Below are 19,417 nucleotides of genomic sequence, written 5' to 3'. Positions count from 1 at the left end.
CATATAAATGCCTGGAATGTGGAAAGAGCTTCAGTCAGAGGGGAGACCTTTATACACCTCAAAGAATCCACACAAGAGAGAAACCTCATAAATGCCTGGAATGTGGAAAGAGCTTCAATAGGAGCGAACATGTTCATACACATCAAAGAATCCATTCATTAGAGGAACCAGATAAATCCCTGATGTATGGAAAGACATTCAATCACAGAGGAAACCTTTATACACATCAAAGATTCCACACAGGAGAGAAACCACATAAATGCCTGGACTGTGGCCAGAGTTTGTCTTCAAAGAGAAACCTTTATTCACATAAAAAAATCCACAGAAGAGAAAAACCATATAAATGCCTTGAGTGTGGAAACAGCTTTACCGAGGATGGAGACCTTCATTAACATCAAAGGATCCACATGGGGGGAAAACTACAAATGTGGCTGAGCATGGAAAGACGTTTAGTTACGATGTATGTCTGAGGAATTGAATTGAATAATTTGTTTAGCCAAATGTGGAATTTGTCTCCGGTGCAGAAGCTCTCAATGTACATGTAAAAAAACACAAAAATGATAACAGAAGGGACTTTGGAGGTCTTCTAGTCCAACCCCCTGCTAAAACAGGAGAATACTGCAATTTGAAAGAAGTGGCTGTCCACAGTCTATTCTTAAAAGCCTCCAGTGATAAAGCACCTACAATTTTTGGAAGGCAAGCTGTTCCACTGGTAGATTTCATATAATCATGTGATGGATATGGTGTCACTAAAAGAGCAACTATATTTAGGCTTATATACCTCCCCATAGTGTTTCCCAGTAGCTGGCGAGAAGCTTTCTGTAAGTGTTGGAAACTATCGTAATTTCACCGCAGCTGCACAGGAGCACTGCAGCACTAAAACAGGCACAACTTTCCAAATTTCGATCCCAAAGGAATATATGGGTCCTCTATTTTGGACGCATTCTATAGAGGTATATTGGTCCCAATCCAGGCTCACTGCTGTGTTTATTGAACGGTATGTACCACAGTGGCTGTCCTGCAAAAGAATAGTGGGAGACTCTGCTGCAGACCAATAGGTATATTTATACACTGCAGAAAAGAGGGGAAAATATCAGCGAAGGTGATGAGTACGTGTTCTTAAGTAATAAATCTCAGGTTGCTTTTCTGTTATCTACAGACGACTATGATTTTAGAAGAAACATTTGGATCTTGAGATTCAGGGGTTGCTACTGGAACCTTGTGGGGAAACTTACCAATTTCCATTTTGCCCACAGTTCTTTCCATGCACCTGGAAATTTCTCTCCTGGGTTCATTCTTCCCTTGAAAATAAGGCTCTTGACCCTCCTTCCATACATGCTCCTAGACTGGTGGGAGGGGGCTTAGGCTGTTCCTTCAGCCACAGGGGGGCTTCATTTTTAATATAATAAGAGTTTTGCCCAGGTGTACGTGTTTCTTCCTGTTTTATTTTTCCCTTTTGTAAGCCACCCAGCGTCATTAGCAGTTGGGCTGCTCTCCAAGTTTAATAGAAGGAGTCCTACCTAAATAACTGGGTACGTGTCTCAAATTTCCTGCCCTTGGATATCCCAGAGCACCACCCGAGAGGATCCTGGCTTCTCTTTCAGCTATGCATGACACGATCTGTAAAACTATTTCCAAGGTGGCTTCTCATCCTGGAGTCGTGATAGTGAAAAGCTTGGGGTGTAACCACCACTACGTGATTGCTGATAACTGGATTCCATCTTCTCCGGCGTAGATGGGAAAATGTAAGCATTCGGTTCTTTAGGGTTTGAGGCTTCAGCTGCTGACACTGGACTTAGTTTGTGGGAACTGTTCAGAAGTAAAATTAGTTGCGAGTCAAGGCAGCTGAAGTTTAGCCTGAAACCAGCACATGAAAATAGTCTTAAGAGTCTGCTTAATAGGTGGTTCTTACACTTCTAGGATAGAAGAAGGAAAGTGGTGTGTTTCATGTTAGGAACCAGAGTTTGATGGATTAAAAAAAAAAAATCCAGAAAATTGGGGTTTTATTTTGTTTCATATAAGCAACTTGGCCTCCTTACTAATGCCGATATCTTAATAATCCAGAGTTTGTTTCAGAGAACAGAAATCACTGACAAGTGATTTATAAGCTTGGCAGAATTCATAATCCACAAATTGTGCTTATTTTGAGCAATGTAAAGTGAGAATTCCTTCCCTGAGCAGAATGCCCTAGAAATCCTTTTATCACATTATTGTTGACTGAGTTCTTTTCTGAGGCTCATGAAGGGCTTGGCCTATGCTCCATCTCTGGGCAGCCTTGAATTTGGGAAGAGAAGAGACGTTCCTTCTCTATAAACCTCTCTGGTCGATTCCCTACTTTACCTCTCACAGTTCCCCATCACAGAGCAAAAGCTCTCCCAACCACAATGATCCAGGAATAGAAATAATAATTTTAGATATAAAGAATTGCTCTCTCTCCTTTGCTCTCTGTAGGGATTAGTATCCTGAACTCGGGACGTTGGTTCCTCTGGATAACTTTGAACATCAGGTCACAGATGTCCTACACAAGCCTCCTCCCCCCCATCTCCCCCCCTCCTCCTGCAAGAACCACCCCTGAGAAAAGGCCTAGAGCAGAGGAGGAGGAGACTGAGGCAAAGGCTAAGGAAGGAAGTGAATTCACAGCAAGTTTAACGGAAGTTAAACGCAAGTTTGCTTCATATTTTAGGCTTCATCACTAATTTAAAATGGCATATTTAGTCCTTTTAACATGGCATGTTACACCTCTTTTTTAAGTTTAAGATTGCTTGTTTTCCTCTTCTTAACCAAGGCTCTTCATCTGGTATGTGAGAATCAATGTTCTATGTGCACCAATGCCAGGCAAATATCTGTAGGAGGTGAACAAACCAATCACTCAAGCTGCCCATTTAGCACAAAAGGCAAAGCTCTTTGGATGTAGACTGCAATCTCTTAAGGGAAGTGTCATATCCCTAAAAGTGATACTGCCATTCAATCGGAGGAGGGGGGACACTTGGATTCGATTCCCTAGCATTGCCGGTGTCAACAGAGATTTTACAACCTATATCCTGGCGCCAAAGAGCCCTGAGATCTCCTTTACCTGCAGGGATTTTTAGGATAGCCATGTGGGTTTTTTCACTTTAAAGGATAATGGTGTGAATATATGTTTGTTCGGGTTCTCAGAGAAACTAGTAAAGAAAACATCTTCACACTTGTATATTGGCTTACATCTGCATTCTGACTTAAAGGGAGGGGTCTCTACCACTTTAATCCTACTGCCTTGCCTAAGGGTATTCAGATCTTGCTTTACCTGGATGGCTCTCACTTCTGCTTAATAAAAGAATCCTTTTGAACAACCACCTTTCAAGAGTTCTCACTTTCTTAAATTGGAAGGAGAGGCGAGCCTTACAGGAAGCACCACTCATTAACGTAGTTCTGGGTGAACTTCCCATCGCATTCCCTTTGGGTTGCCCTGCTGTTCGGTGTTTTGTTCCATCATCCCGGGTAAGCTCCCCCCATTATTTCTGCTTAGGTGAGGCACCTTTTCCTGACACCATATTGTTCGATGGTGCCAAGTTTAAGGACAGAAAGAGAGAGCGAAATTTTCTCCTCAAATTTTGAACTTGATTGAATTACCAGCAGGGTTGATCTCCTCTTGGGGCAGGCAGCACAGCAGCACTGGCTTTAGGCCAGGCGGAGGGAGGGCTGGATCCTGTGTCAGAGCAGCCCTCAACTACAGCCCTTGGACAGGGATCAGGCAGGGATATAAAATCCAATAAAATTGGATTTTATTACCTTTCTTGCCAGTTATATAAAGTTGAATCTGGTTTTCCCATTGACTTTTCTTGTAGGAAGGTCACAAAAGGTGACGAGACCTGGAACACTGCCGTCATAAAAAGGAGTCAATTTATAAGCGTCTGAATTTTGATCATGTGACATTAGTGTGAAAAAGAGCGTATGTCACTCTTTTCAGTGCCATTGTAACTTTGAACAGTCACTAAATGAAGTGCTGTAAGTCGAGTACTAACTATCTGGTTATTCTCCCATGTTGATTCGTTGATACTTATAAAGACTTCCGCTCTCCCAGAAACTTTCCATAGTCCAGTCACTGATATGGTTTTACTCTTGTGTGAAGCATTTGATGTCTATACAGAGAACCCCTCTGATTGAAGCTCTTTCCACATTCTAGGCACTTTTAATGTTTTTCTCCGGCATGGATCCTCTGATGTCTGTAAAGGCTGCTCCTATCACCAAAGCTCTTTCCACACTCCAGGCATTTATGAGGTTTTTCTCCTGTGTGGCTCCTCTGATGTCTAGAAAGGTTTGCCAACTGACTGAAGCTCTTTCCACATTCTAGGCACTTATTAGGTTTCTCTCCTGTGTGGATCCTCTGATGTCTAGAAAGGTTTGCCAACTGACTGAAGCTCTTTCCACATTCTAGGCACTTATAAGGTTTCTCTCCTGTGTGGATCCTCTGATGTCTAGAAAGGGTGCTCCTATCACCAAAGCTCTTTCCACACTCCAGGCATTTATGAGGTTTTTCTTCTGTGTGGATCCTTTGATGTTTATAAAGGTTTCCACTGTGATTGAATGTCTTTTCATACATCAGGACTTTATCTGGTTCCTCTAATGAATGGGTTCTTTGATGCCTATTAAGGCTTCTCTTGTATCTAAAACTCTTTCCACAAACCCGGCATTTATGAGGTTTTTCTCCTGTGTGGATCCTTTGATGTTTATAAAGGATGCTTCTACGACCAAAGCTCTTTCCACACTCCAGGCATTTATGTGGTTTTTCTCCTGTGTGGATTCTTTGATGTTTATAAAGGTTGCTTATATGACCAAAGCTCTTTCCACACTCCAGGCATTTATGAGGTTTTTCTCCTGTGTGGATTCTTAGGTGGCTTTGAAGATTGTAGTTTGTTCTGAAGGATTTTTCACATTCCAGGCACTGATGTTTCTTTCCTCCCTCCTGGATCCTTTGGGGATCTCCAGGTCTTCCAAAGGACTCTCCGCCCTTCAGGCATTTCTTCAGTTTCTCTCCAGAATGGATTCTTTGATGTTTATAAAGGGCGCTCCTATCACCAAAGCTCTTTCCACATTCTAGGCACTTATTAGGTTTCTCTCCTGTGTGGCTCCTCTGATGTCTAGAAAGGTTTGCCAACTGACTGAAGCTCTTTCCACATTCTAGGCACTTATAAGGTTTCTCTCCTGTGTGGATCCTCTGATGTTTATAAAAGTTTCCACTGTGATTGAATGTCTTTTCATACATCAGGACTTTATCTGGTTCCTCTAACGAATGGGTTCTTTGATGCCTATTAAGGCTTCTCTTATATCCAAAACTCTTTCCACATTCCAGGCATTTATATGGTTCCCCCCCCGAATGGATCCTTTGATGTGTATAAAGGCTGCTGCTATGACTGAAGTTCTTTCCACATTCCAAACACTTATAACGTTTTTCTCCGGAATGGATCCTCTGATGTCTATAAAGGCTGCTCCTATGACTGAAGCTCATTCCACACTCCAGGCATTTATTCAGTTTCTCTCCTGAGTGGATTCTTAGATGGCTTTCAAGATGGTCGTTTCTTTTGAAAGATTTTTCACATTCCGGGCACTGATATTTCTTTTCTCCTGTGTGGATGGTTAGATGCCTTTGAAGATCTCCGTTTTTTTGGAAGGATTTTTCACATTCGGGGCATTTGTGCCTCTTTCCTCTCCTGTCGATCCCTCCACCCTCCAGGCACTTATTGGATTCCTCTCCTGAGTGGATCCTTTGATGTTTATAAAGGTTTCCCCTCTGACTGAATCTCTTTCCACACTCAAGGCATTCGTATGGCTTCTCTCCGGAGTGGATCCTTTGATGTTGATCAAGATTTGATCTCCGATTGAACGTCTTTCCACACTCAAGGCATTGATATCGGTTTCCAACTGAGTGGTTTTTTAGATGGTTTTCAAAATATCCATTTGTTTTGAAGCATTTTTCACATTCCGGGCATTCGTATTTCTTCTCTCTTGAATGGATCGTTAGATGCCTTTGAAGATTTCCATTACTTTTGAAGCTTTTTCCACACTCCAGACATTTAAATGGATTCTTTCTTGCGTGGATCCTTAAGTGGCTGTGAAGATTTCCATTACTTTTGAAGGTTTTTCCATATTCTGGGCACTGATAGTTTCTTCCTTCCTCCTGGATCCTTCGGGGCTTTCGGGGTCTTCCGAAGGAGCCTCCGCCCTCCAGGCCCATCTCGGGGTCTCCGTCTGTTTCCTCCTCCCCGCATCGCCCTCCAGGCAGCTGCCTTTCCCGGGCTCCCCCTGGGCTCCTCCCTCCTGCAGCCCCGGAGCCCCCCGGCCTTTCCCCTCCGTCTGCCAGGGAAGCCACGCCGGGACCGGGCAGGGCTGCTCCATGGGGCCCGCTCTCCTCCTCCTCCTCTCGGGCGGCGCCTCTTTCCTGCATCCCCCGCAATCCTCCGTCCTCCTGCAGGGGCGAAAGAGAAGAGGGTCATGGCTGCGTCCCCTTCCCCACAGGGGAAGCCCAGGCCCAAGCCCCCGCCTCCCACGGGCCTCCCGGGCAGTCTCCAGGTGGACACAGCCTCCTTCCCAACATCCTGTCTCCCTCCCCGGCCACTCGGCCGCCCCCAGACTAGGCCTCGTGCTCCCAGGCCTCCGGAAAGAGCCTCCCGGACTTCAATTCCCAGCATCCCCTGCGCTAAATCTGCATCAAACGGCCTCCTCTGTCACCGATTCAGGCCGCTTCCCTCGTTTCCCGCTTTGTTTCGGGAAGTGGTGGCTTCACGCCCTTTTCTCTCCACTAATTCCGCCTTTTCCTTTGGAGGATCCGCCCCTCGGAGTCCATTTGCCCATTGCCGACATTCCAAGCGTAACCAATCAGCATCCTTCTTCCTGCAACAAGGCAGATGGCGCCTGCGCAGTGCTGCGGGTTTTTACGGTCCGGGGCGTAGGTGGGATGGGGGGGCATTCATATCAGCCCATGAAGGGCAGCCAGTTGGGGTCTGTTCTGGGACCTTTGGAGACCCTGAGTTTGAATCAGCCGCTCTTTGTGTCCTGGATTCCCTCTTTTCATTGAGGGAAATCTCTTTGCTACAATATTCTAATAAATTGCCTTTAAATGCTCATCCCACTCAGATCCTCATTGGAGCAATTGTGCTGTGGCTGAATCTATTGCTAATTTGAACTTTATTGTTGTGGGTGTTAAAGAGCTTCTCCCTGCCATTGTTGATAGAAAATTATCTTTAAATAGATTTTTACTCCAAAAGCATTTTATTAAAATAAATTTGATAAAAATAAAAAAAATGATTTAAGTTTTAAAAAAACTGATTTTCATATTTTAAAATTGATTTTTATCGACCCTGATTTTTTCCATGCAATCAACTTTTTACTTTTTCTACTGTTGTGGAGTATAAAATGAAACCTGATTCTGTGTCCTGGATTCCCTCTTTTCATTGAGCGAAATCTCGTTGTTACAATACTCTTAATAAATTGCCTTTAAATGGTCATCCCATTCAGAGCCTAATTGAAGCAAGTGTGTTGTGGCTGAATCTAGGGCTCATTTGGCCTTCATTGTTGGGGGTGCAAAGGAGCTTCTCCCTGCCATTGTTTGATATAATCTATGTGGATTTCCCAAATGTGGGGACCTATTACGACCATCCCCAAGCATCTGAAGCTGTCAGTTGGATTCCCTGAATGGTCCCCTTCTCTTCCAGCAGAAACTGCTAAAGGGATTCTCTAAGGCCAACGAACCTTTGTGTGATTGATATATATATATATGTATGTATGTATGTATGTATGTATGTATGTATGTATGTATGTATATGATTATCAAATTTATATACCGCCCTTTTCCCGAAGGACTCAGCGCGGTGCACAGCCAAAGTAAAAACATAAATACAAACATTAAAATACAGTTAAATACGTTTGGCCCCAAAGTTAAAAAACAGTAACAAACCCATTAAAAACATTTTAAAAAATGTGTTAAGCCAGCCCGGCTTGCTGAAAAAGAAAGGTCTTAAGGGCACGGCGGAAGGCACTGAGGTCTAGGTTTCTTCGTATCTCTGGGGGCACCTGATTCCAGAGGACAGGTGCCCCCACAGAAAAGGCCTTTATTTTTAAGAATATGAGCCATATTCTTAAAAATCTCCCACCCTTTTAGCCTTTAAACACCTGGCTTTTCCCCAGGTGCTGGGAGGTCAGACAAGGAGAAGGTGGCATGGATTGGCACCAGGTTTTTCTTTGATGGTTTTTCTTTTATGTTTTAATGTGTTGGATACTTTTAAAAACACCCTTTTGGGAGCTGCATAGAGTTGACAGAAAGATGGGCAGTTACGAGAACGTTTTAAATGAAGAAGACTCATTGGGGACCTGTTTGGTCCTCCCACTAGGTGCAGAGACTGGGTGTTCCCCAGTTGCCAGGATAGGGAAAGTCCCCCATTCCTCTGCTTTCTGTTCATCAGCTAAATGTTTAGCAAAAGGTGCATCTAGCTCAGTGGTGTCAAACTCTTATTTCCTTCAGGGCTGCATCAGGGTTATGTTTGACCTGGGGAGGGGGGTCCCTGGGTAGGCATGGCCAGCTCATCTTCACTCTTCTTGTGGGCACCTGTGGTGGCCAAGTGCTAGGACAGGACTTCTCTCACATCCTCCCTCCCTCATAACCTTCCTTCCTTCCTCCTGCCCTCCCTTCCCTTTTCTTCTTTTTCCTTCCCTCTTTCCTTCTTTTTCCTTCCTTCCTCCCTTCTCGTCTTTCCTTCTTTGCCTTTCCTCTTTCCTGTCCCTTCTTGGATGCTCAAATGCAAAAGGAGAAACATTTCTTTTGCTTTTAGTTTGTTTTCCTAATCCTCTGCCCGTGAAAATGGAGCTGGGGGGGGTGGAGGATACATTTTCGCTGGCGGAGGAGTGCAGGCGGCCATTGCAGCTGAAAACGGGGCCTGGTAGGGCTACACGCTTCTCTCCCGAGCTCTGTTTTCGCTGGCAGAGGCATTGTGGGCCAGTCCGATCTGTTCCCCATGGGCCAGATCCAAGCACCCTTCAGTTTGACGCCCCTGATCTAGTTCCTCCGATTGGGCAGTCCGTCGTATACACCTCTGGCAACCTCATTCCGTTTTCCTTTCATTTTAACCCAAATGCATTCAAGGAGGTTTTCTTCATTTTTTACTTTTTGCATTTCTACAAAGGTGCAGCTGTTTAAGTTAAGGTGATCAGACGTCCCGCTTTTGGCGGGACAGTCCCGATTTTTAGCAATTTGTCCCGCGATCCGCGGCGTTTTAAAAAAGTCCTGATTTTTCATTCTGCCTCCTTAGTCCCGGCTGCCTCCCGAGTCCCAGCTGATGGCTAGAGGGAAAAAAACTCTTTAAACTCTTGCCGCTGGGCTTCAAAGGGCCACCCTACAGGTGATCAGTGTAAAGAGTTCCTGGAGCAGATTTTTTTTCCCCTAGCTATGCTGAAAAAGCGAAAGCAGGGTCTTTGCTGCAAGGTGACAAAATGAGGCAGAGAGAGATTTCTTTTTCTTTTTCCTCACCAAAAAAGGTAGGTGCAAAACTGCAAACAATGGGAAATTTAGGAGGAGAGTTCAAGATTTTAAAAAACAAAAGAAAAAAGCTCTATTTAACTAGGGAATTGTAATAATTGTGATACTATTAATTGTATATTGTGTTGAAAGCAGAAATGGTTAAGTTGTGGTTTGGAGGAATATATGGGGGAAATTATTTGGTTCATTATTATTGGTAAATATAATTAATTGATTTGTAAGAAATTGGAATGCATGGAAATAATTGGAATATTCATGTTCATATTGATATACAAAAAGGATAGTTATATAACTAATTGATTTATATTAAAATGTTGAATTTGTATTAAACAACTGTATTACATAATTACATAATTAACCAATGTGAGGATGGATATAAAAATAATGACAATGGGAAGGGGTATAATATAGAATAGAAGGGAAAAATTGAATTTGATTAAGATTAGAGATGAGGATGAAGGGTAATGTTGTTTTTTAAAAAAAATAGATGAGGAATAAATATGGCAAAAAGGAAATATAGAAATTGTAAATTTAATTGAAATGACTAAACACTGTTTAAATTTGTGAACCAGCCAAATATTCTGTTCAAAGAAAATACATTGTATGTTCGTATGTGTGTTTCTAATTATTGCTATTCATTCATATTTGTTCTCTTTTATTCTTTAAAGTTTAACAATTCATTCTTTATCTTAATATCTTAATATTTGTTTGGGGTTGGCTTTCTTCCCTTTCATCTTTTTTATTGTACAGCAATCTTTCTCCTCAAACCTACCACCTCTCTCTTTCCTTTCCTTCTTACTTTCTCTTCCTCTCCTTCTTCTTCTCCTCCCTACTTCTTCCTTTCTCCTTCTCCTCCTCTCTTCCTCCCTCTCTTACCCTCACTCCTACTCTAATTTCCCTTTCCTTCCTTCATCCTCTCTATTGCTGTATCCTTTTATGCATATGGACTACTCAGAGGGCTGAAAAACTTATTTCTGACTGGTCCTCACACTTTTGACCAGTCCTCGAACTTACGACTGTCCTCACATTTTACATTTTTGCCCTATCTTGTCACCATGGTGAAGAGAAGCAGTTGTGAAATGAGTGACACAGTTGTTAAGAATGCTGCACGGGCATAAATGATGACCAGTCATAACTGCGAAGACTGGTCAAAAGTGCGAGGACCTGTCAGAAATCACTTTTTTCAGCCCTATGGGTAGTCCTTTTGTGCACATGGACTACTCAGAGGGCTGAAAAAGTTATTTTTGACTGGTCCTCGCACTTTTGACCAGTCCTCAAACTTAAGACTGTCCTCACATTTTACTTTTTTTGCCCTATCTTATCACCATGGTGAAGAGAAGCAGTTGTGAAATGAGTTACATGGTTGTTAAGAATGCTGCACGGGCATAAATGTGAGGATGGTCACAAGTGTGAGGACCAGTCAAAAGTGCGAGGACCTGTCAGAAATGAGTTTTTTCAGCCCTCTGAGTAGTCCCTATACACATAGCCATGGCCACCCGGTCACATGACCAGCTAGCCACGCCCACCCAGTCACATGACCTCCAAACCATGCCCACAAAATAAGTCACGCCCACAATGGTGTCACTCTTTACCAATTTTAAAATCTGGTCACCTTAGTTTAAGTGCAACTCCACCTCCACCTCTTTTTATTAGGCGTTTTGAAAAATTTAAATTCTCCTGAGTTTCATCCCACCATGTTTCAGTAACGGCAGCAATCTCATCTTTGCTCTCGTGTTCTGGGACGTCAGGTTCCCTCTGTTTCTTCTTCATACTTTGGGTGTTGATGTGTAGGAGGAGGGATGAGAAAGGAGAAGATGAATCCGTGTAGGTGTGTGTATCTGTGTGTGGGGTCTGTGGAGGGGCTGGCAAGGCAGCTGGGGGAGAGGGCCTGGCTGACTTAATCCTCTTACTGTCTCTGGGATGTATTTTGCGGTTATTGTTCATGACGGTTGGATATATTGCCCCCAAACTGTACAGGTAGTACTAACTAGATCTCCAATCAGAATTGAGACAAAAATTTCTGTTCGTGAGTTGCTGCACCCTATTATTTGACATAATTGGCAGCTCATATCCTACAGTGGTGAAGTGAGTTGTGGAGTTGTTATGTGAATCCTCCAATGACTTTGTGGGACACCAGCTGGGAAGGTTACCAATACTGATGACGTGACCCTAGGACAGCGCAGCCGTCATAAATACATGCCAGTGGCTAAACGCCTGGATTTTGACCACATGGATGCTGAAACAGTCGTAAGTGTGAAAACTGGTCAAGGCCACTTTTTTTCAGTGCTGCTATAACTTCACTAAGTCATTAAGCAAATAGTTGTAGGTCAAGGACTATCTCTACAGTGCTTTAAAAATAATCCAAAATAGCCCCCAAATTGGAACCCACAGAGGTCAAAAATTTTCCTGCAACAAATCTGCAAAACTAACCCATTTTGGGAGAAAAGCTGTCCAGCTGCCCACAACTGTTTCCATCTTGCAGTTCCACTCAATCCCCAAACTTTGAGAGGGTGGCTGAAGCCCCTGGAGGTTTATCTGTGTCCTCAGGGTCACCCGAGTGGTGCGAATGGTTCTTGCAGTCTGCAATTTTCCCCTCTGGAAATCCATTCCTGCTCCCACACCATGCAAAGGGGGTTCAGCCCAAATTGCATCGCTCAAAGTCTGTAGAGATTCTCCATCATCCAGGTCAGGGTTATCCCACAGGTGCTTTGCTCAAGAGGCAGCTGGACTTTCTGGTTTTTTTCTTTTGAAGGAGTTTCGCTTCTCATCCCAGAAGCTTCTTTGGTACTGAAGAACTGAAGAAGTTTCTTGGATGAGAAGTGAAACGTCTTCAAGGAAAAATGAAGCCCAGTTGCCTCTTGAAAAAGCACCTTTGGGATGAGGCCTCCTGCATGAGCAGGGGGTCAGACTAGAAGACCTCCAAGGTCCCTTCCAGCTCGGTTGTTCTTATTCTGTTAGCTGAGAAGGGAACTTCCTACATACACCTAAAAACAGCTTGAGAAGCTCACTGGGCTCCAGCATCAGATCCCCTCAGGTCTTTGGTGCAAAACAAGAAGAACATTAAAAGGATGTCAAATTGCGGCCCCTTTAGCTCTCGCCTGCCTGAGCGTCCCTCTACTAGATCTCCACCCCCCACCTTCCCCAGGGAGGGGCCCTGGATGGGGGGGAAAGCCAGAGACCCGGGGGGGCCCCCAACCTCCAGAGGGCAACGGAGGGAAAGGTTTACCTTTGAGGGGGGTCAGCAAAGGCTGAGAGGCCCACATATTAATGGGGGGGGGTGTCCTGGGGGGATTTCTCCCCCTCCTGCAGATTTGCAAAGGGGTCTTTTGGGGGGGGAGCTTGAGGGGGGGTGTCGCTGCTTGGAGGCCACGGAGGAGCCTGGCTGGAGCCCCCCAGGAGGAAGGGGAGACCCCTCAGCCCCGCCTGCCTGGGTGCCCCCCCCATATTTCCACCCCCCCGCCTTGCCTAGGGAGAGACCCCGGTTGGGGCCCCCCAACCTCGGCCTGCCTGAATGCGGGGGGGAGGGGGCGGAGGGGGAGAAGAGGGACCCCAAAGATCAAAGGGAAAATCCCCCCCCCCAGCCTCACCTCCGCACGAGAACAGAAAGTGAGTCGGCACCGCGCAGGCGCACTCTCGGTGACTGAAAATGGAGGACGCCGATTGGTCGCTCTGGGGGACGGCGGCGATTGGCTGGAGGACTCCTTGGGGCGGTCCCTCCAAAGGAAGGGTGCCCCCCTCCCCCGCCCCTCGCTTATGGATAGACCTCCGATGGTGTGGGGGGGGGAAAGTCGCAGCCGCAGAAGGGCCCCCCAACCTCCGCTTGCCTGGATGCCGGGAGGGGGGAAAGCTGAACGGACCCCAAAATTTAAGCGGCCCACCTCCACGTGGAACCAGAACAACCCTGGGCAACGCGCAGGCGCACTCTGGTTCTTTGAAGAAAGGTGGACGCTGATTGGTTGCCCTGCGGAGGGCGGCGATAGGCAGGAAGACTCCTGGGGGGCGGTCCCTCCAAAGGAAGAGGAGGAGCCTCTGGCAAAAAGGGCGCGAAACCTCCACTTCCGGAAACCAAACGGGCAAGGAAGGAACTCCCTGTATCGGCGATAAGAGGAGCCCGGATGATGGAGGTTTGGCGCAGGGGATGCTGGGAGTCGCAGTCTGGGAGGGTCTCTTTCGGGTCCGCAAGAGCTGCCCCCCCCCCCCGGGGAGGATTAGGCGCCATCTAAGAAAATGAAATTGAAGGTTGAAAGAAAAAAAGGAGGTTCCACATTTAGGCAAGGAAAACAAAATGCTCAGGGAGAGTATAGGTGGCAGCTCACTCAACAGTGGTGACTCTGAGGGGGATCTTGGAGTCCTAGTGGACAGTCGCTGAAATAGGAGCCAGCCGTGTGCAGCAGCTGCCAAAAAGGCCAACACAGTTCTGGGCTGCATCAACAGAGGGAGAGAATCAAGATCACGCAAAGTGTTGATACCACTTTATGAGGCCTTGGAAAGGCCACACTTGGAATAATGGATCCAGTTTTGGTCGCCATGATGTAAAAAAGATGTGGAGACTCTAGAAAGAGTGCAGAGAAGAGCAACAGAGAGGATGAGGGGACTGGCGGCTAAAACGTATGATGAACGGTTGCAGGAACTGGGTATGTCTAGTCTGATGAAAAGAAGGACGAGGGGAGACAGGATAGGAGTCTTCCGATATCTCAGGGGCTGCCACAAAGAAGAGGGGGCCAAGCTATTCTCCAAAGCACCTGAGGGGGGCAGGACAAGAAGCAATGAGTGGAAACTAATCAAGGAGACCTCCAAGATCCCTTCCGACTCTTATTCTATTCTGTTCCCGTGCGGGGAAGGGCATGGAGCCGTGACCCACCTTTCTTTCTCTCCTGCAGGAGGATGGAGGAGCCCGGCAGAGGAAGGAAGGAAGCGTCGCCCGAGAGGAGGAGGAGAGCGGGCCCCGCAGAGCAGCTCTGCCTGGTGACAGCGGGGAAAGGCCGGGGGGTTCTGGGACTGCAGGAGGGATGAGCCCAGGGGGAGCCTGGGAAAGGCCGCTGCCTGGAGGGCGATGCGGGAAAGAGGAGACGGGCCTGGAGGGTGGAGGCTTCTTCGGAAGTCCCCGAAAGCTCCGAAGGATCCAGGAGGAAGCAAAGGAATATCAGTGCCCGGAATGTGAAACATTCTTCACAAGAAATGGACATCTTCAAAGGCATATCAGCATCCACACAGGAGAGAAGAAATACGAATTTGATTTTGATTCACACCCCTCTGCTCAGGCAGGAAATCCTCTACCGTTTCAGACAAATGGTTGCCCAATCTCTTTTGAAAAGACTTTAGTGATTGAGCACAACAACTTCTCTAGGCAAGCAGTTCCACTGCTTAATTTTTCTCACTGTCAGGAAATTTCTCCTGAATTCCAGGCTACTTGTCTCCCTGGTTATTTTCCATCCATTATTTCTTGTCTTCCCTTCTGGTGCTTTGGAAAATAGGCTGACCCCTCCCCTCTTCCTTGTGGCAGCCCCTCAAGAATTGGAACAGTGCTATCGTGTCACTGCTGCTCCTTTTTTTCACTATCGTCAGGATAGAGAATCAGAGCTGGAAGGGACCTTGGAGGTCTTCTAGTCCAACCCCCTGCTTAAACAGGAGACACTGCAATTTGAAAGAAGTGGCTGTCCAGTCTATTCTTAAAAGCCTCCAGTGATAAAGCACCTACAATTTTTGGAAGGCAAGCTGTCCCACTGGTAGATTTCATATAATCATGCGATGGATACGGTGTCACTAAAATAGCAATTGGATTTAGGCTTATATACCTCCCCATAGTGTTTCCCGGTAGCTGGCGATTAGCTTTCTGTAAGTGTTTGAAACTATCCAACTTTCACTGCAGCTGCACAGGAGCACTGCAGTGCTAAAACTTTCCAAATTTTGATCCCAAAGGAATATATGGGTCCTCTATTTTGGACGCATTCTATAGAGGTATATTGGTCCCAAGAATTGTCCTATTGTGCACTGTTTTGCCCAGTGTGAATCAAAAGGCACAACCGAAAGCAAATAATCCAGGTGTCAGGTTCCGATGTTATCTCAAATAAATTTCATTCTCAAACACAAAGTCTTTGATGAAATCTCTTATTTATTGAAGAATAACGATCTAGTCCTGAACTCATTTGCAGCCGAAACTGACCCTCTGATCCCAAACCCCTCCCTTTCCGGTCCTCAAATCTCAGTGTCTCATTGGCCATCTTCCAAGTCCATCTTTCATTTCAGTTACTTCAAGTCACAGGAATTCCCCCCTCTTCTCATCACCTAGGTGTCGTTATCTGCCGGAGTGGGGGGTGGGGGGGAGAACTGGGTGAAAAGTCAAGCTACTACTTCTAACAGGCTCTTTCCCACTCATTCATGTCAGCGCTGGGGAAATCATAGTTTGGAACACTGACACCAGGCTCACTGCTGTGTTTATTGAACGGTATGTACCGCAGTGGCTGTCCTGAAAAAGAATAGTGGGAGACTCCCCTGCAGACCAATAGGTATATTTGAGAAATGTGGTGGTACGAAAACTACCCCGATACCTGGATGAAGTTGTCTATCTGGATCCGTTCCAGTTGGGCTTCAGGTCATGATACAGCACGGAAACGGCATTGGTCGCATTGGTGCATGATCTCTGGAGGGCTCGGGACAGAGGTTGCTCCTCTATCCTGGTCCTATTAGATCTCTCAGTGGCTTTTGATACCATTGACCATGGTATCTTAATGCACCGGCTGGAGGGGTTTATTTATTTATTTATTTATTAATCAAATTTCTATACCGCCCTACTCCCGAAGGACTCAGGGCGGTGAACAGCCAAGATAAAATACAGATAATACAAATATTAAAAGTCCCTTACAATTATTAAATATTTTGGCCGAAACACAGATTAAAACACCGAATTTATAAAATCAAACGAATTAAAAATTTAAAAGAGGAGAGTTAGGCCAGGCCAGCCTGCTGGGTTAGGAATAGGGGGCACGGTGTTTCGGTGGTTCTCCTCCTTCCTCTCTGACCGTTCGCAGTTTGTGTTGGCAGGGGGGCAGAGGACGACCTCGAGGCACCTTATTTGTGGGGTGCCGCAAGGGTCAGTCCTCTCACCCCTTCTGTTCAACATTTATGTAAAACCGCTAGGCGAGATCATCCGTGGTTTCGGGGTGAGTGTTCATCAGTATGCTGATGACACACAGCTATACATCTCCACCCCAGACCACCCCAATGATGCCCTTGCTGTGATGTCCAGTTGCCTGGAGGCTGTGCGGATCTGGATGGGGAGAAATAAGCTCAGACTCAACCCCTCCAAGACCGAGTGGCTGTGGCTTCCAGCGTCCCGGTATAGTCAGCTGGTACCATCACTGACAATTGGGGATGAGATCTTGCTCCTCACAGAGAGGATCTGCAACTTGGGTGTCCTCCTGGATTCACGGCTATCTTTAGAAGATCATTTGACGGCCGTGGCCAGGGGTGCCTTTTATCAGGTTCGCCTGATCCACCAGTTGCGTCCCTTTCTGGATCGGGACACCTTGCGCACGGTCACTCATGCCCTAGTTACCTCCCGTATGGACTACTGTAATGCTCTCTACATGGGGCTCCCCTTGAAAAGCACCCGGAGGCTCCAACTGGTCCAGAATGTAGCCATGCGGGTGATTATTGGTGCAGCTCGTTGCGCCCATGTAACACCTCTCCTACGCAAGCTGCACTGGCTCCCAGTGGTCTTCCAGGTGCGATTCAAGGTGTTAGTTATCACCTTTAAAGCACTCCATGGCTTAGGACCTGGGTACCTATGAGACTGTCTTTTGCCACCAATAGCCTCCCACCGACCAGTTCGTTCTCACAGGGAGGGACTACTCAGGGTACCATCAGTCAAATGATGCCGACTGGCGACTCCGAGGGGGAGGGCCTTCTCTGTGAGGGCTCCAGCCTTTTGGAGTGAAGTGCCCCCGGAGATACGGAATATCCCCGATCTCCGTGCTTTCTGCCGTGCCCTCAAGACCCTGATGTTCCAACAGGCGGGGCTAAACATGTGAATGATTTTTAAAATGTTATCTAATTCTGGGTTTTTAATTTAATTGGGCCAAATAATAATAATTTTAATTTAGCAATTTTATGATGTTTGTGTATCTATATTTTTCTTGACTGTACACCGCCTTGAGTCCTACGGGAGAAAGGCGATATAGAAATATAATAAATAAATAAATAAATAAATAAATATTTATACACTGCAGAAAAGAGGGGATGACAAGTACGTGTTCTTAAGTAATGGATCTCAGGTTGCTTTTCTGTTATCTACTATGTTCGTAGAAGAAGAAACACTTGGATCTTGAGATTCAGGGGTTGCTACTGGAACCTTGTGGGGAAACTTACCAATTTCCATTTTGCCCACAGTTCTTTCCATGCGCCTGGAAATTTCTCTCCTGGGTTCATTCTTCCCTTGAAAATAAGGCTCTTGACCCTCCTTCCATACATGCTCCTAGGCTGGTGGGAGGGGGGTTAGGCTGTTCCTTCAGCCACGGGGGGGGGGTTCATTTTTAATATAATAAGAGTTTTGCCCAGTTTTTTCCTCTTTTATTTTTTCCTTTTGTAAGCCACCCAGCGTCATTAGCAGTTGGGCTGCTCTCCAAGTTTAATAAAAGGAGTCCTACCTAAATAAATGGGTACGTGTCCCAAATTTCCTGCCCTTGGATATCCCAGAGCACCACCCGAGAGGATCCTGGCTTCTCTTACAGGAATGCAGGACACGATCTGTAAAAACTATTTCCAAGGTGGCTTCTCATCCTGGAGTCGTGATAGTGAAATGCTTGGGGTGTAACCACCACTTCGTGATTGCTGATAACTTGATTCCATCTTCTCCGGCGTAGATGGAAAAATTAAGCATTCGGTTCTTTAGGGTTTGATGCTTCAGCTGCTGAAGGTGGACTTAGTTTGTGGGAACAGTTCAGAAGTAAAATTAGTTGCGAGTCAAGGCAGCTGAAGTTTAGCTTGAAACCAGCACCTGAAAATAGTCTTAAGAGTCTGCTTAATACGTGGCTCTTACGCTTCTAGGATACAAGAAGGAAACTGATGTGTTTCATGTTAGGAACCAGAGTTATATGGATTAAAAAAAAAAAAATTCCAGAAAATTGGGGTTTTATTTTGTTTCATATAAGCAACTTGGCTTCCTTACTAATGCCGATAGCTTAATAATCCAGAGTTTGTTTCAGAGAACAGAAATCACTGACAAGTGATTTATAAGCTTGGCAGAATTCATAATCCAGAAATTGTGCTTATTTTAAGCAACTTGCAAAGTGAGAATTCCTTCCCTGAGCAGAATGTCCCAGAAATCCTTTTATCACACTATTGTTGACTGAGTTCTTTTCTGAGGCTCATGAAGGGCTTGGCCTACGCTCCGTCTCTGGGCAGCCTTGAATTTGGGAAGAAAAGAGACGTTCCTTCTCTATAAACCTCTCTGATCGATTCCCTACTTTACCTCTCACAGTTCCCCATCACAGAGCAAAAGCTCTCCCAACCACAATGATCCAGGAATAGAAATAATAATTTTAGATATAAAGAATTGTTTTCTCTCCTTTGCTCTCTGTAGGGATTAGTATCCTGAACTCGGGACGTTGGTTCCTCTGGATAACTTTGAACATCAGCTCACGGATGTCCTACACAACAAGCCTCCTCCCCCCATCTCCCCCCCTCCTCCTGCAAGACCAACCCTTGAGAAAAGGCCTAGGGCAGAGGAGGAGACCGAGGCAAAGTCTAAGGAAGGAAGTGAATTCACAGCAAGTTAAACGGACTGTGTGATGCGGTTGCTTCATATTGTTTCATCATTTGTTTCCTGACACTGAATGTGTGCACCATTTGTTTCTGTGCCCTCTTAAAAACATGAACCCCCCTCCCTTAATAAATGTTTTTGCTTGGCTTGGA

The 19,417-nt window shown here is 45.7% G+C and overlaps 2 protein-coding genes across 4 annotated transcripts; one reads left to right on the top strand and one right to left on the bottom strand.

The window, feature by feature from the left end:
- Nucleotides 1-280: 280 nt before the first annotated feature.
- On the bottom strand, nucleotides 281-13,460 carry LOC148111734 (uncharacterized). Of its 2 annotated transcripts, none has more exons than XM_087879769.1 (2): nucleotides 13,384-13,460; nucleotides 281-6,442 (listed from the first exon to the last, which is right to left on the bottom strand). In XM_087879769.1, the coding sequence occupies exon 2, from the start codon at nucleotides 6,419-6,421 to the stop codon at nucleotides 4,169-4,171; it is 2,253 nt and encodes a 750-aa protein (XP_087735895.1). In that variant the 5' UTR covers nucleotides 6,422-6,442; nucleotides 13,384-13,460; the 3' UTR covers nucleotides 281-4,168. The 2 variants fall into 2 exon arrangements, with proteins under 2 accessions (XP_087735895.1, XP_087735894.1); XM_087879768.1 differs by having other exon boundaries at nucleotides 13,093-13,401.
- A 36-nt stretch (nucleotides 13,461-13,496) lies between these two features.
- On the top strand, nucleotides 13,497-19,417 carry LOC148111733 (uncharacterized). 2 transcript variants are annotated; one of them, XM_087879851.1, is made up of 3 exons: nucleotides 14,027-14,139; nucleotides 14,386-14,852; nucleotides 19,086-19,417. In XM_087879851.1, the coding sequence occupies exons 1-3, from the start codon at nucleotides 14,116-14,118 to the stop codon at nucleotides 19,090-19,092; spliced, it is 498 nt and encodes a 165-aa protein (XP_087735977.1). In that variant the 5' UTR covers nucleotides 14,027-14,115; the 3' UTR covers nucleotides 19,093-19,417. The 2 variants fall into 2 exon arrangements, 1 of the variants encoding a protein (XP_087735977.1); XR_015730196.1 differs by lacking the exons at nucleotides 14,027-14,139; nucleotides 19,086-19,417 and adding an exon at nucleotides 13,497-13,629 and having other exon boundaries at nucleotides 14,386-15,596.

Source organism: Pantherophis guttatus, chromosome 16 (assembly GCF_059756535.1).
Source record: "Pantherophis guttatus breed Tessera chromosome 16, ASM5975653v1, whole genome shotgun sequence".
NCBI classification, from domain to species: Eukaryota; Metazoa; Chordata; class Lepidosauria; order Squamata; family Colubridae; genus Pantherophis; species Pantherophis guttatus.
Note: the sequence above shows the minus strand (reverse complement) of the source record. Positions and strands in the feature narration are given on the sequence as shown.

Excerpts from the sequence above, each read along its gene's own strand:
- LOC148111734 (XM_087879769.1), bottom strand. The coding sequence starts at position 6,421 with ATGCAGGAAAGAGGCGCCGCCCGAGAGGAGGAGGAGGAGAGCGGGCCC.
- LOC148111733 (XM_087879851.1), top strand. The coding sequence starts at position 14,116 with ATGATGAACGGTTGCAGGAACTGG. Across the intron at positions 14,140-14,385 it reads TGAACGGTTGCAGGAACTGG|GAGGATGGAGGAGCCCGGCA; the intron begins GTATGTCTAGTC and ends TCTCTCCTGCAG.